Source organism: Dipodomys spectabilis, unplaced genomic scaffold (assembly GCF_019054845.1).
Source record: "Dipodomys spectabilis isolate Male_0828 unplaced genomic scaffold, ASM1905484v1 ptg000051l, whole genome shotgun sequence".
Taxonomy (NCBI): domain Eukaryota; kingdom Metazoa; phylum Chordata; class Mammalia; order Rodentia; family Heteromyidae; genus Dipodomys; species Dipodomys spectabilis.
The window spans coordinates 22,225,432-22,242,670 of record NW_024870728.1 but is presented as its reverse complement, the minus strand read 5'-3'; the positions used below and the strand labels follow the sequence as shown (position 1 = coordinate 22,242,670).

Below are 17,239 nucleotides of genomic sequence, written 5' to 3'. Positions count from 1 at the left end.
AGTCCTATTTGCCCAATAAGATAGAATGCTTTCATCTTTACTTTGGCATTAGAAAGATGTGAGCCTTAATGAAAGGCTTCTGTATCTCTTTTTCTGCAGTGCTGGGGCCTTCTATCAGACACTCACCCTACCATGTTATGGTATGTCTCCAGTCCTGGAAGATTTCTTCGTCTCATCCATTCAACAGGCTTAAATGTTATATGAAAATAAACAAGATGATTCACATTTTAAGGTTTTCTTTGTATTTATCACAAAGCTTATCACCACTTTTACAGGAAAGAGTAAATGTATACAGATTTTTTTCAGTGCTGGGGATTAAACCCAGGGCCTCATATGCATGCTAGGCAAATACTCTACCACTGAATTGGCCTACATCTCCAGCCCCTACACATAAGTTTTATCAAACATTTACACACAATATACAAATTTGAAGCTGACAAGTTCTTTGATAACTGCAATATTATTTTCAAACAAGCAAGGTATGCATAACCTTAAATATTATGTCATTTTTTTTGAAAGAGATAAGGTTTATGAGATACTCCAATATAATTGTCCATTAGGTATCTGTACCAAAGCTGGGTTCCAAATAGATCTTTCAGCATATGGATGGCTCCTCTACTGCCTGGGCACCCTCTGTGACAGCTTTGACACACTTGGCCATTGTCTGTGAGGCTCTGCTAATTGAATCTGAAAAATAATTAAGAGAATGTTTTTGGGTTTTTTTTTTTTAATTTTTTCAGTTGTAGGCCTGAACTCTGGGCCTAAGTGCTGTCCCTCAGCTCTTCAGCTCAAGGCTAGCGCTCTACCACTTGAGCCACAGTGCCACTTCCGGCTTTTTCTGCTAAGTGGTGCTGAGGAATCAAACCCAGGGCCTCATGCATGCAAGGCAAGCGCTCTAACACTGAGCCACCTTCCCAGCCCCAAAAATGTTTATTTTTAATATAACTTTTTAAAAAGCACATAGTAAAACTTAAATGTTGCACTTACTCAAAAAAGGACTATTAAGACTCTTTGTAATTGGGGCTGGGAAGGTGGCTCAGTGGTAGAGCGCTTGCCTTGCATGCCTGAGGCCCTGGGTTCGATTCCTCAGCACCACATAAGCAAAAAGAAAAAAGCCAGAGGTGGCACTGTGGCTCAAGTGGTAGAGCGCTAGCCTTGAGCTGAAGAGCTGAGGGACAGCGCCCAGGCCCAGAGTTCAGGCCCCACGACCGTACCAAAAAAAAAAAAAAAAAAAAAAGACTCTTTGTAATTATATGTAACCAACAAATTCTAAAGATAAGTTCCATATTGGCTTAATACTTTTAGTAACTACCTCTAGCAATAATCAATCATTGAACAAATGGACAACATACAACTTTATAAAAAAAAAATAGAGAGCCAGGCACTGGTGGCTCACCTGTAATCCTAGCTACTCAGGAGGCTGAGATCTGAGGATCACTGTTCAAAGCAGCCTGGGTAGAGTCTGTGAGACTCTGATCTCCAATAAACCACTAGAAAACCAGAAGTGGCACTGTGGTTCAAGTGAGAGCGCTCGCCTTAAGTTGAAGAGCTCAGGGATAGCGCCCAGGCCCAGAGTTCAAGCCCCACGACTGACAAAAACAAAACGAAGTCAGCCCAGACATGAAAGTCTGTGACTCTTACCTCCAATTAACCAGCAGAAAACTGAAAGTAGAGCTGTAGCTCAAGTAGTAGAGCAATACTAGCCTTGAACAAAAGAGCTTAAAAACAAAACCCAGTGCCTAAATTCAAGCCCCACAACTGCCCACAAAAAAAAAAAAGGTCATAATACCATTATAAAAATGCCTTGAAAATCCTAACTTTAACTGAATAGTCCTACTTTTTGGGTAAATAAAAAATAATATGGCTGGACACAAAAGGCTCATGCCTGTAATCCTAGCTATTCAGGAAACTGAGTAGAGAGAATCAAACTTCAAAGCCATCCTAGGCAGACAACCCTGAGACACTTATCTCCAATTAACCAACAAAATATCAGAAGTGGAGGTGTGGCTCAAATGACAGAGTGCCAGCCTTGATTTCAGAAAAGCTAAGTGAAAGTGCGAGGCCCAGAATTCAAGTCCTATCCCTGAAAGATGAATGAAAAAAAACGTATTTTTTCTTTCTAATTTACACTTTATTGTTATTTAGAGGTGATATTCAGCAGGGTTACCTTTACATACGTCAGGTATTAAGTACATTTCCTATGACATAATGTCATCTATTCCCTCATTTTCTCCCACTCTTTCCATCTCTACCCACGAGTTGCATAGTTCACTCTCATTAATGTCCAGTGTGCTCCACTACTGCATTTTGAAAAAAATGTTTTTAAAAATTGTAGTTTTTTTGTGTAAGTAGAGTCATAATGATTTTTCATTGTATTAGGCTAAGGAATACATTCTAAAACAAATGTACCTTATCGGTTCAACAAAAAGAAAACAAAATTATTAAAACCAATCTTTTTTTTTTTTTTGGTCGGTTGTGGGGCTTGAACTCTGGGCCTGGGCGCTGTCCCTCAGCTCCCAAGGCGAGCACTCTACCACTTGAGCTACATCGCCACTTCCGGTTTTCTGGTGGTTTATTGGAGATAGGAGTCTCACAGTCTCTCCTGCCCGGGCTAGCTTTGAACCGCGATCCTCAGATCTCAGTCTCCTGAGTAGCTAGGATTACAGGTGTGAGCCACCAGCGCCCGGCTTATTAAAACCAATCTTACATACAAACTACATTTTTTTTTTTGGTCCAGTCGTGGGGCCTGAACTCTGGGCCTGGGCACTGTCCCTCAGCTCTTCAGCTCAAGGATAGCGCTCTACCACTTGAGCCACAGCGCCACTTCCGGCTTTTTTCTTTTTGCGTATGTGGTGCTGAGGAATCGAACCCAGGGCCTCGAGCATGCAAGGCAAGTGCTCTACCACTGAGCCACCTTCCCAGCCCTGATTTTCTTTTTTTAAAGGCAGTACTGAGGTATAAATTCAGGGCCTTGCACTTGCTTATTTGCTCAGCCAGCATTGTACTACCTGAGCTGAGCCATGCCCCTAATCTGGCAACTGCTAGTTATTTTGGAGATGGGAGTTTCATGGACTTTCCTGCTCCTGCTGACTCTGAACTATGATCCTCAGATTTTCAGCTTCCTGTGTAACTAGAATTCAGGAATTAGTCACCAGTATTCTGCCTGCCAAAAATTATATATATACATATATATATATATACACATACACACATATATATATATATAGAGAGAGAGAGAGAGAAAGAGAGAGTGTGTGTGTGTCCTGGAGCTGAGGCCATACCTCAGTGGTACAGCAATTGCTTTAATATATATTTGCCACCCTATATCATTTGATGTCCATCATAGAAAAATGGATAATAAACAAAATGATATGTAGTCTTATGTCCTATTTTTCTTTTAGCAAGACTAGCATTTGAACTCAGGACCTTAAGCTTGCTAGACAGGTGTTATACCACTTCAGCCACATACCCCAGCCCTTTTTTGCTTCAGTTATTTTTTTTAGATAAAGTCATTTTTGTGTAGACTGGCCTCTGTCTGAGACCCTCTAACTCTCTGTCTATACCTTCCAGTAGCAGGGACTACAGGCCTATTTGGTTGGTTAAGATAGGTTCTAACTTTTTTTTTTCTACCTAGTCTAAACCCAAAGTCCTTCTAATCTCTACCTCCCTAATAGGCATATACCACCATGCCCACCCCTTCTATATGCTCTCAGGTAGGAAACTATCGTAAAAATTAAATCATTATTTTAAATATTTTAACAACAGCCTTGAAATCTGTAGAAAAAATTTTTCCTAGCAATTTACATCAGAGGCACTTACTAGCCCACATTTAAAAATTTGACCATTTTTTTTTCTTATTGGTTGTGGGACTTGAATTCATGACCTGGGTACTGTTGTCCTTGAGCTTTTTTGCACAAGGCTAATACTCTACCACTTTGAGCCACAATGCCACTTCCTGTTTCCTTGTAGTTAATTGGAGATAAGTCTCATGGACTTTCCTGTGTAGGTAGGCCTCTGAGCTAAAATCCTCAGATCGTAGCCTCCTGAATAGCTGGCACCCAGCTAATACTTGATTTTTCTATCTATAATTCTCAAAAAAAAAAATAAATCTTTGCTGCTGTTTACCATTCAATAATTCTTCCAGACTACTGACTACTACATAAACAGTAATTTTACTCACAGTAGTAAAATCTAAAATCTACTAAATCTTTCTGGATTTTCAAACTTTGGCTACATCCAGAAACAAGTAATAGTGCTGGAATGTAGCTAAGTGGTAGAGCCTATCCAAGAATGTACAAGGCTCTGGGTTTAATCCCCAGACTGGAAAAGAAAACAACAACAAATAACAAACAGTCCAATCAGATTGTATTAGTTCTGATGTTTGAAAATCTTCAGATTAAAAGTAGTAAATGCTGGGTGCTAGTGGCTCATGCCTGTACCCCTATCTACTCACAAGGCTAAGATCTGAAGATCGAGGTTTGAAGCCACCTGGGAGGAAAAGTCCATGAGACTCTTGTCTTCAATTAACCACCAAGAAGCTAGAAGTGGAACTGTGGCTCAAGTGGCAGAACGCTAATCTTGAGCAAAAAAGCTTAGGAACAGTACCCAGGCCCTAAGTTCAAGCCCAGGACCAGACCAAAAAAAAAAGCCCAACTTGTAAATACTAACTACCAGCTAGTTATTTTTAATACTAAATGAAGTTCTTCGATTCCTTCTCATTTTCATATTTGGCAGTCATGTTGATAGTTACCTGTCATGTAGAAGTCTTTTATAGTTAGCTGAGGTGGAACCAGGGGATCAGCAAGCAGTTGCTGGTTCACTAGCTGCAAAACAACCATAAGAGACCAATAGTAATACTGAAAACAAGTACTATTACATTGGTAAACATACCATTATGAAAACTGCAAATAAACAAGCTTTTACCTTGGAGAGCTCATTTGCTTGCTGAAAGTAATTAGCTCCTTCAACATCATCATATCGAACAAGATTTGGAGAGACCTCTTCCAATCGGCTCCTCACTTGATCCAGAGTCTCATAAGGAAGAGTCATACCAGCAATCTACAACAGAACAGATCCATAAAAATGACACAAAGCTTTACTACTAAAAAATGTTAGAGATGGTAATGTGGCTTAGTGGTAGAGTGCTTGTCTTGCATGCATGAAGCCCTGGTTTCGATTTCTCAGTACCACATAAACAGAAAAAGCCAGCTGTGGTGCTATGGCTTAAGGGATAGAGTGCTAGCTTTGAACAAAAGATGCTCAGGAACAGTGCCCAAGCCCCAAGTTCAAGCCCCAGGACTGACCCCCCCCAAAAAAAAATGTTATAGCAGAACTGAGAGGTACATTCCTGCAATCCTAATTCCTTTGGGGGCTGAGGCCTAGATGATCACATTTTAAAGCCAGCCCAAGCAAAATAGCCTGTGCAACTCCATCTCCAAAAGCTAAACTAGATGTGTGGTTCAAGTGGTAGAACACCAGCTACAAGCAAGAAGACTGAGCAAAAGTGAGGCCTTGATTTCATGTCCCAATACTGACATTGGTGGGCTCATGCCTATTAATCTTAGCTAATGAGGAGTCTGAGATCTAAGGATTATAGTTCAAAGCCAGCCTAGGCAGAAAAGTCCATGAGACTCTATTCTCCCAATAAACACACACACACACACACACACACACACACACACACACACACACGCACGCACGCACGCACGCACGCACGCCAGAAATCTAGCTGTGGCTCAAGTGGCAGAGTGCTAGTCTTGAGCAAACAAGCTCAGAAACAGTGCCCAAGACTGCAGCCTCAGGACTTGTGCCAAAAAAAGAAAAATATAATAATAAAAATAAAAATACCAGGGCAGAGCCAGCAGTGTATTCAATCTCCTTCCCAAACGAACATATAAACAAACAAACAAAAAATGCTTAAACTAGCCAGGTGCCGGTGGCTCATGCTTGTAATCCTGCTTAGGAAGCTGAAATCGGAGGATCACAGTATTGAAGCAAGCAAAGGCAAGGAAGTCCATGAGACTGTTATGTCCAATAAACTCCTCAGAAAAAGCCAGAAGTGACATGTGGCTCAAGAGGTAGAATGCCAGCCTTGAGCAAAAGAAGCTCAGCGCAACACTCATTCCAAGTTCAAACCCTAGGACCAGCACACACACTGAAAAAAATGATTAAAATATTTTTTCATTTTGTATAGTTTACTTGTTTTATATATATTATACATACAAACATATGTGCATTGTTTTTATATTTATGCATTATTAATATTACTAATAAATCTAAAATCAACTGTCAACTGGTACCTGGTAGCAAGTATTGAATTTTTAAGGAACCATCAAGTGAGAAACACAAATGTCAAAAATTCTACTTCAGGCCATACACTTGTAGCTTATGCCTGTAATCCTAGTCATTCAGGAGGCTAAGATCTGAGAATCTCAAGATTCAAAGCCAGACTGGGGAGGAAAATCTATGAGACTTTTTTTTTTTTTTTGCCAGCGTGGAATCTATTCAGATCCTCTTTGCAGTTCAGACAATACATAATTTTTTTTTTTAGTTTGAAGATTATTTTATTATTTTTTGGAATGTTTTTATTATCTTTAAGCAGTTTAACAAAGGCTTTCAGCCGGGCGCTGGTGGCTCACACCTGTAATCCTAGCTACTCAGGAGGCTGAGATCTGAGGATCGCGGTTCAAAGCCAGCCCGGGCAGGAGAGACCGTGAGACTCCTATCTCCAATAAATCACCAAAAAACCGGAAGTGGCACTATAGCTCAAGTGGTAGAGCGCTCACCTTGAGCTGAAGAGCTGAGGGACAACGCCCAGGCCCAGAGTTCAAGCCCCACAACCGACAAAAAAAAAAAAAACAAAAAAAAACCCAAAGGCTTTCAACATAGCAGTTTCTTTGTTAGTCATGGTGCTTGAACTTGGGACCTGGATGCTATCCTTGAAGTCTTTTTCCTCGAGGCTAGTGCTCTACCACTTTGAGCCACAGCTCCCCTTCCAGTTTTGTGATGGTTAACTGGAGAGAAAAGTCTCATGGACTTTCCTGCCTGGGCTGGCTTTAAATCATGATCCTCAGATCTCAGCCGCCTGAGTAGCTAGGATTACAGGTGTAAATCACTAGCTCAGTTATGAATTTTAATAAGCTAATATGGCCAATATTCCTTAAGCAACACTACTAAGAAATGTCTCAAAAATAATACCTCAGAGAGAGCTCTTAGGATTTTCCAGTCTTCTCTAGCCAAGCCGGGTGGTGTCACTGCTACTTTAGTCTGCTGAGCTCTGCCCTCAGTATTAACGTATGTAGCAGACTTCTCTGTGTAAGCAGCTCCTGGGAAAATAACATCCGCTATGGGCGCTCCAACATCACCGTGATGTCCTATGAAAAGAAAAAAAAAAGATGCATTGGATTTTACTAAAAATAATGATTAGTAAGCCAGGTATGGTCCACATCTATAATGAAAACACTTGGGAGTTTGAGGAAGGAGGATCTTCAGTTTAAGGTCATACTAATACTGTGTCTCAAAAAGTTTTAAAGTATAAAACTTTAAAAATTCCAATTTTATAACTGACTCTAAAGAAGAAATTCAGAGCTTTATATGCAATCAATCTTCCACTGAACTATATATATGCCCCTTATTTTCCACTTTTTTTTTTTTGTCAGTTGTGAGGCTTGAACTCTGGGCCTGCATGCTGTCCCTGAGCTCTTTAGCTCAAGGCAAGCGATCTACCATTTGAGCCACAGTGCCACTTCAAGTTTTCTGGTGGTTTATTGGAGATAAAAGTCTCACGGACTTTCCTGCCTGGAGTAGCTTTGAATTGCAATCCTCATATCTGTCTCCTAAGTAGCTAGGATTACAGGTGTGAGCCACCAGCACCCAGCATTTTCCACTTTTATAATTACAAAATTATTTTTTAAATTAAAACAATACAGTACTAGATGAGTACTTAAAGTCCATTTCATCACCAACAGTGTAAATACAAAAAATAAGTATTTTGTATAAATACAAAAATACGTATTTCACACATACATAGTAGACAAATATACAACATGTGTGTAAGAGGAATACTACTTACAAAATGGTAATGACCAGATATACCAGTTAGTGGAGGTATGTGAAATTTAAGATAGGATTCTGAGTAATAACAATAAAAACAGCCTAAAGAAAAAATGTAGAATCTTCTAAAAGACTATCATCCACTAATATTTTTATAGAACCAATGAAAGAAAAGGTTACTCAAAAGAGAACCAGTGGCTTATGCCTGTAAATTCTACTTATTCAGGAGGCTAAGATCTGAGAGTCACAGTTTCAAGCCAGCCTGAACAAAAAAGTCTGTGAGATTTTTTTTTGGTCCCATGGTGGGGCCTGAACTCTGGGCCTGGATGCTGTCCCTCAGCTCTTTAGCTCAAGGCTAGCGCTCTACCACTGGAGCCACAGCGCCACTTCCAGCTTTTTGTTTATGTGGTGCTGAGGAATCGAACCCAGGGCCTCTGGCATGCAAGGCATGCGCTCTACCACTGAGCCACCTTCCCAGCCCCTTTCTTTTTTCTTATGTGGTGCTGAGGAATTGAACCCAGGACCTCATGCATGCAAGGCAAGCGCTCTACCTCTGAGCCACCTTCCCAGCCCCTTCCATGAGACTCTTAACCACCAGAAAACTGGATGTGGTGCTGGCCTTGAGTTCAAGAGATCAGGGAGTGCCCAGGCCTCAAGTTCAAGCACCATGATGAAAAAAATAAAAGGTTGCACAATATAGATAGGTCTTGTTACTCTAATTTTATTTTTCTTTTGGTGCCACTAGGATTTGAGATACTACTGAGTATTATCATTTTATTGGAATTGTCGTCCTTTGTGCCAGTATTCAGGCCTGAACAGGGTCTTACATTCTTTATGAAGCTGATGACCTACTACTTGAGCCACACCTCCACTTCCAGCATTTTGCTCAGAGTCTCTTGGATTTGTCTGACCCGGCCAGCTTTGAACCTTGTAACTTTGTAAAATAGCTAGGATTACAAGCATGAGCCACAGGCACCCAGCAAGAACAGGATTTTAATGTATCCATTTTGGTGTAACTACATCAAACTAAAGCTTTAAAATATTCTATAAGACATTTCATGCCAATGAAAGCCTATTATAAATTGTGCTTTTCATGTATAATTACTGTAGAAGTTTATGCAACACTGTTACCTGTGTAATATTTAGGCAGGCTACACAACAATTCATCTATTCCAGGAGAACTTAATTACATTTACAATAAGTAGAACTCAAAAAAATGGACCAAATCTCAAAAACCACAGATTTGTTTTTTTGTGCTGGTACCAAGGCCTGAACTCAGGACCTAGGCACTGTCCCTTAGCTTTTTTGCTCAAGGTTGGTGCTCTACTACCTGAGCCACAGTTCCATTTCCAGCTTTTTGTTAGTTAACTGGAGATAAGATTCTCAGCCTTTCCTGCCTGAGCTAGCTTCAAACCACAATTCTCTGATCTCAGTCTCCTGAGTAGCTAGACATGAGGTACCAGTGCTCTGCCCAATCCACACATTTCTATATTAAATGTAACTCACTAAAGTAACTATACATGGTTACATCCCAGCAATGGAGAGGTGAAAGCAAAAGGATGGACATTTGAAATTCCGCTTGGACTACAAATTAAGTTCAAGCCAGCCTGAGCTACATACAGACTTTGTCCCAAAAAAAGACTGGGAATGTAGCTCAGTGGTAGAAAAGTTGCCTAATATGCCCAGGCCCTGGGTTTGATCTCCACACAACAACGAAAGGTTAATTCACTAAATGTCCTCTTAATGAAGGACTTAAATAATTTCACACTGCTTGTATAAAAGTGATTTCTCTTAATAACAATGTAAATATTCTTTGACACAGGGTGTTTTACTATGTAGTCCATGTTAGCCTTGAATTTACAATCCTCAGGATTATAAGTGTGTACTTTTTTTTTTTTTTGCGTCTGGTCGTGGGGCCTGAACTCTGGGCCTGGGCGCTGTCCCTCAGCTCTTCAGCTCAAGGCTAGCGCTCTACCACTTGAGCCACAGCACCACTTCCGGCTTTTTTCTTTTTGCTTATGTGGTGCTGAGGAATTGAACTTAGGGCCTCAGGCATGCAAGGCAAGCGCTCTACCACTGAGCCACCTTCCCAGCCCTATAAGTGTGTACTTTATAAGACATAATTTAACTAATCCTATGAACATTAGGATTGCTTCTAATTTTCTAATTCTTAGTTCTTTTTTTGGTCAGTTGTGGGGCTTGAACACTGGGCCTGGGCAATGTCCCTGAGCATTTCAGCTCAAGGCTAGCGCTCTACCACTTGAGCCACAGTGCCACTTCTGGCTTTTTCTGTTTATATGGTGCTGAGGAATCGAACCCAGGGCCTCATGCATGCCAGGCAAGCACTCTACTACTGAGCCACCTTCCCAGCCCTAATTCTTAGTTCTTACATAACAGAAGGTAATTATTCTTAGTGATGTGAACTATGACATTATGATAATACCTGTGGATTGTCTTCAAGAATGAATTGGTTGGGGAAGGCAAATCTCAAATGCAAAACATTCAGTCCACCAAATAGTTTTTGTGATTACTCCATAAGCGCGCGCGCGCACACACACACACACACACACACACACACACACACACACACACACACACGTAGGCTCGCCTCAAAGGCATGTGCTACAACTCCTAGTGCTAAACAGTTTACTATATACAATGAATCAGATGTTGTGGCACAAGATGGGCATGGTGGTACATATTTTGAATCCCAGCGCTTAGGAGGCTGAGGCAGGCAGGGGGAGTTCAAGGCTAGCCTGGGCTATGTAACAAGACCATTTCAAAAAAAAAAAAAAACAGTATACACACATACACACACAAATTCTCTTCTGTTTTGGAGGTTATGAGTGCTATTTACCTTGATAAACAATGAAGCAATCTTTTGGTAAGTCCTGTCGTGTGATACAACCTCCATCTGCTCCCAGCAGAAACAGCATTTTGGGAGGGTGCTTGCGAATTGCTTCTACCCCAGGTTTATAACCAAGGTCTAAAGCAGCTACCTGACTCGCAATCCTGTTAAAGAGTTATAGAATGCAACAGTATTGTTAGTGTAAAAAATTCAATGTGTTGTGGGCAGTGATGGAGTGGGAAACAGTAATAGTAGAGGAAGGGAAAAATTGTCATAAGAAAGAAATATACTCATTACCTGATTTATGAAATGGTAACTTCTCTGTATAATAACATCTTAATAATAACAAAATGAGCAGGGCTCATGCCTGTAACCCTAGCTACTCAGGAGGTTGAGATTTGAGGATCTTTGTTTGAAACCAGCCCAGGCAGAAAAGCCCATAAGACTGTTTATCTCCAATTAACAATGTTAGCCTTGAGCAAAAGAAGCCCAGGCCCTGAGCAAAAGCCCCAGGACTGGTACAAAACAATGAAGGACTGGGAAAGGTGGCTCAGTGGTAGAGTGCTTGCCTTGCATATATGAGACACTGGGTTCGATTCCTAGCACCACATAAACAGAAAAAGCCAGAAGTGGTGCTGTGGCTCAAGTGGTACAGCGCTAGCCTTGTGAGAGACAGCGCCCAGGCCCAGAGTTCAAATTCCATGATCAACAACAAAAAAATTTGTCTCCAATTAATCAGCAAAAAGTCAGAAGTAGAGGCATGGCTCCTAAGTGACAGAGCAGGAGCCATCTGGGAAAAAGCCAAGCTAGAACAAACGGCCTTAAGTTCAAGTCCCAGTGTTTGCAAAACAACAACATGGAAAAATAACATTAAAAACATTTGGTACTAGGACTGGGAAGGTGGCTCAGTGGTAGAGCTCTTGCCTTGCATGCCTGAGGCCCTGGGTTCAATTCCTCAGCACCACATATGAAAAAAGAAAAAAGCTGGAAGTGGTGCTGTGGCTCAAGTGGTAGAGCGCTAGCCTTGAGCTGAAGAGCTGAGGGACAGCGCCCAGGCCCAGAGTTCAGGACCCATGACCGGACCCAAAAAAAAAAAAAAAATTTGGTACTAGCTCATAACAGAGAGACAGAGACAGGTATAATGCACATCTGTAATCTCAAAATTCTATAACCAAGGCTAGCCCGGGCTACATAGCAAGGCACCCTTTATTATAAAACAACAACAAAAAACAACTTTTCAAAGAATGTTTAACATTGTTATATTATCAGGAGAAATAACTTTTATACAAACTGTAAAATTATTTAAGTCCTAATACAGGACATTTAGTGAGCTACTTTTCCTCTTTTTGTTGTATGAGGATTAAACCTAGGGCCTGGACAGTGCTGGGCATAACGACTGCTCTACTACTGAGCTACATTCCCAGGCCTCGGGCCACTTATATAGCACATTCCCGGCTACATTCCCAGTCCTCAAGCTGGCCTGAACTCCCTTTGTAGCCCATCCAAGCCTTGAAATCTCTATCCTTCTGTTTTCATTTCCCATTTCCCAAGTGCTGGGATCTGATTAAATCATGCACTACTCTTAATGAATTACAATTGAAAACAGAAATAATATTTATCTGAGTATGACAGCGGACAAGAACAAGTATGTAGAAAGCTATTTGAAATTTTAGTATATAAAACAATCAACAAACCTATGAAGGATATTCATAACTTTCCAATCAGCTGTAACACCACTGGTCACCCGAATCTTCTGTGCAATGTTAGAAACAGTGGCAAAAATAGCTGCTCCATCATTTCTCTGGAGTGCAGAACTGCCTAAAACCACCATTGGTTTTTTAGCTTCCTTTAAGACCTATTAAAAAAAAACAACTTTGAGATAAAAGTATTGCAAGTGAACTAAACTCTAACTGTATAGCTGCCCAAAATGAAAAGAACTGGCATATAGCTAGGCACGATGATGTACACCTGTAATTTTAGCACTGAGAAGTCTGAGGGAGGATGACTGTGAGTTCAAGGTCAGCTTGGGCTACTTAGCAAGACTTTGTCTCCCAAACAACAGCTAAAAGAAATCAGAGAATTAAACTGGGTGGCAGTAGCTCACGTCTGTAATCCTAGCTACTCAGGAGGCTGAGATCTGAGGATTGTGGCTAAAAACCAGCCTGGGCAGGAAAATCCATGAGACTCTTTTTTTTTTTTTTTTTTTTGGGGGGGGGGGGGGGGTCCGGTCCGTGGGGCCTGAACTCTTGGCCTGGGTGCTGGCCCTCAGCTCTTTAACTCAAGGCTAGCACTCTACCACTTGAGCTACAGCACCACTTCCGGCTTTTTTCTTTTTGCTTATGTGGTGCTGAGGAATCGAACCCAGGGCCTCAGGCATGCAAGGCAAGCGCTCTACCACTGAGCCACCTTCCCAGCCCCATCCGTGAGACTCTTATCCCCAATTAACCACCAGAAATCTGGAAGTGGTGCTAGCCTTGAGCTGAAGAGCTCAGGGACAGTGCCCAGGCCCAGAGTTCAAGACCCATGATCAAAAAAATAAAAAATAGATAAAAAAAATCAGAGAACTAGTTTCTATTAGCATCAAGGAAAATAAAAAAAAGTAGCATAGTTGCATCAGGCACTGGTGGCTCCACTTGTAATCCTAGCTACTCAGGAGGCTGAGATCTGAGGATGTTAGTACAAAGCTAGGAAATCCATGAGATTCTCATCTCTAATTAGCTACCCCCAAACTGGAAGTGGAAAATGATGATTATTAGCCTTGAACAAAAAAAAGCTCATGGACAGCATCTAGGTGCTGAGTTCAAGTCCAAGAACTGACTCTCTGACACACACACACACACACACACACACACACACACACACACACACACACACACACACACACACACACACACACACACACACACACACACACACACACACACACACACACACACACACACACAGCATATTCTTTCTCACTTCAAAAAATGAAAGAGCAGCCAGGTGCTGGTGGCTCATGCCTATAATCCTAGCTACTCAGGAGGCTGAAATCCAGAAGATAGGTTTGAAGTCAGCCAGAGCAAAGTCCACAAGGTTCTTCAAAATATACAGCACAAAGCTAGCAAGCAATCCAATCAAGCATGAAGTCCCAAGTTCAAACAAGCAATGGCAATTAGAAAACAAAAGGAAAAAGGAAAATAGTATGACAAGTATGATCAAAGTAGTATTTTAGACTATAACAAACTATTTCAACAGGAATATAATAGACATTCTCAGGAAACAAGATCTCAAGAAATTAGAAACCTAATTTTAAAAAAAGATAAATTAATGAGATACATAAAGAACAGAGAAGAAAAAAAACATAGAACCAAGTGCCAATAGCTCAAATCTATAATCATACCTACTTGGGAAGTTGAGAACTGAAGGATAGCAGTTTGAGTCCAGCCCAAGCAGAAAAATTCTTGATACCCTACTCAAATACAGACAGCAAAAAAACAAGGCTAGCCAGCCTAGACAGAGTAAGTCTCTGAGTTCAAACACCAATACTGCCACGAAACAGGCAAAAATATACAGGATGAGATTTCTTTGAAGAATCACATGGAAGAGGCAAGAGTTCATCTACCAGTGAGTTATATCCCCAGTCCCATGCTGTACTTTCTTCCATGTCCTTTTGCTTTACTGCTAAAACTTCTAATCATAACCATCCTGTTATTACAAAGCTAGTAAACTTAAAAAATAGCAATATTTTTTAAATAAAGAACAATAATGGTAGACACATATAACTTGAGATCACCTGGCTGAATGAATGGCTGCCCGAAGCAATGTCCTGCAGAATTTGGGGGGAGTCTCCCAGGTGATCATATGTATAAGTGAGGTCCACTGGACTGCCTATGAGGGCCACTTTTAAATCATTATGAAGCCAGCTGAAATAAAAACATTGTTTTTAGAGCTAAATAAGTAAAATACAAGTTTTTCTCAACAACATAAGATCCTACCTCTATTTACAATTACAAAATGTTAAGTACAGAAGAACTCAGAGTAATTAACCTTACTGGACATAATTTATGTAATAGTTACAAAAATACATGCCAAAGCAATTCAATGCACTAATTTGGTACACAGGGATGCTAACTGTAGACTCACAATGCTAACAAAGACTCAGAATAACTAATCTGAAGTTTTAAGTTTACAGTATTTGCATAGCAATTATCTTTTTAATTATTAATGGCAACACAGTTCATGTAAATAAACTTACCTATATATTATTTGCACTCAACAACTATGGATCTACTTACTTCATGAAGTTGTAAGTGTGACCACATATTGTGGTTTGTTGACAGTACTAATTTTTATCTGTTAGCAGGAAATAATAAACAGCTTCCTCTTTTTAGTTTCCCAATGTAGACATTAAATTACATGGTTTTAGTAAGTCTCAAAAAAAAAATATTGGGGCCAGGCACTGGTGGCTCATGTCTATAATCCTAGCTACTATGAAGGCTGAGGTCTGAAGAACACAGTTTGAAGCCAGCCAGGGAAGGAAAGCCTGTGAGGCTCTTACCTCCAATGAACTACCAAAAAGAAAAAAAATTGCTGGGAGTAGATCTGTGGTTCAAGTGATAAAGCACTAACATTGAGAGAGAGAGAGAGAGAGAGAGAGGGGCTCAGGGATAGAATCCAGCCCCAAGTTCAAGGCCCAGTACTAACACTGACAAACATGTAGGTGCATACACGCAAAGCCTGCAAACAAAACGGGGCTCTGAAAAGTCATGTCACTGCTTGCAAAGTATAACTTTAGAATGGATGCTGAACAGAAAACATTAAATTGTTATATCAGAAATTATGGAAACCTTTTTGCAAGGCAAGTGCTCTACCACTAAGCCACCTTCCCAGCCCAAGGGTTGGTTATTTTTTCTTTTGGTTTGGGTTTTTTGTTTTAACTATTTTTTTTTTGTCTTTTCTTTTTTGGTACTGGGGATGGAACCCAGGATGTTGCACTTGCTAGGCAAGCGCTTTGCCACTGAGCTACATCCCAGCCCTGGAAAACTTTTTGAAAGCTGAATATAAATTGTGAACTACGTAACTTGTATCAATATTAAATTTTTCTTTTGTAGATTAGGTGATCTTATATCAATATTCGGTTTTTTCCTTTCCTTTCCCCACTACCCTCCCCTTGTTTTTTATGTTTTACACCAGTACTGGTACTTAAACTCTGGGTCTTACTCAGCTTTCTTACTCATGGCTGGTACTCTACTACTTGAGTAAAACCTCTAGTCCAGTTTTTTTGCTGGTCAACTAGGTATAAATCTCTCAGACCTTCTGCAACGGCTAGCTTCAAACCTCATTCCTCAGATCTCAGTCTCATGAGTAGCTAGGATCACAGGCATGAGCCACTGGCTCTTGGCTGAATACTAAATTTCTTAAGAGAATGATTTTATTTTAGGCAACGTACACTGAAGTATTTAAGAATAAAAGGCTATTATGTTTGTAAGTTATTTCCAGATAATTCAGAAAATTATACTCACGTCTATATTTGTACAAAGAGTATACACCATAAAATATGGCATATTGTTAACTTCATTTAACATTACTTGTAAATATTATAAGTAAATGAGAATTTTAAGACTATTTTAAGTATCCTAAATTATTTTAAAGTAAAAAGCTAACAGAGCTGGGCATGAGGTTCAAGTGTGTAATCTTGGCTACTTGGCAGTCTTAGATCATGAGGTCTGCTGTTTGAGGCCAGCAGTTCACAAGAGCACTCCTCAACAAACAGCTGGGAACAGTGGCACGCATCGTTATCAGCTACTTAGGAGGGAGTGAAAGAATCATGGTTCCAGGCCAGACTGGGGAAAAAAAGTTCATGAATCTCCATTTCAACAGAAGCTGGGTATGGTGGCATCTGCTTGTCACTTCAACTGTGGGAAACATAAAATAGGAGTATGGTCCAGGCATACACTAGAAAGATGGCTCAGCAACAGAGCACCTGACCAGTCAGCAAGTATAAGGCTCTGAGTTCAAACTGTAGTACTGACACTCTCCAAAAACAAAGCTACCAAAACGCAAGGCCTGAGCATTCAGGAGGCTGAACCAGATCCAGAAGATCATGGTTCAAATGCATTAGAAAGAACTAGCTCAGGACAGCATATAGGCCCTGAATTCAACCCAGGCACAAAAGAAAACAAACAAAAAAATTAAGGCCAATTGTTTCTAAGTCTATAATTACAAAATAAATACTTGCATTTTTAGAGAGAGTGAGAAAGGAGGAGAAAAGGAGAGGAGGAAAGGAGGAAGGGAGGCATGGAGGGAGGGAAAGAGGGAGGGAGGGAAGAAGGGAAGGAAGTGGGTTAGTTACTTAGT

The 17,239-nt window shown here is 40.5% G+C and overlaps 1 protein-coding gene across 4 annotated transcripts in view; it reads right to left on the bottom strand.

Moving 5' to 3' along the window:
* Positions 1-219: 219 nt before the first annotated feature.
* The window catches only part of Ndufs1 (NADH:ubiquinone oxidoreductase core subunit S1), a 36,149-nt gene continuing 19,129 nt past the window's right edge, over positions 220-17,239 (bottom strand). For all 4 annotated transcript variants that reach the window (XM_042679144.1, XM_042679145.1, XM_042679143.1 and 1 more), the window contains 7 exons: positions 14,676-14,805; positions 12,595-12,755; positions 10,910-11,064; positions 7,198-7,373; positions 4,924-5,058; positions 4,751-4,823; positions 220-687 (listed from right to left, as the gene is read on the bottom strand). In XM_042679144.1, coding sequence (XP_042535078.1) covers positions 596-687; positions 4,751-4,823; positions 4,924-5,058; positions 7,198-7,373; positions 10,910-11,064; positions 12,595-12,755; positions 14,676-14,805 — 922 coding nt within the window. In that variant the 3' untranslated portion in view covers positions 220-595. The remainder of the gene's footprint in view (positions 688-4,750; positions 4,824-4,923; positions 5,059-7,197; positions 7,374-10,909; positions 11,065-12,594; positions 12,756-14,675; positions 14,806-17,239) is intronic.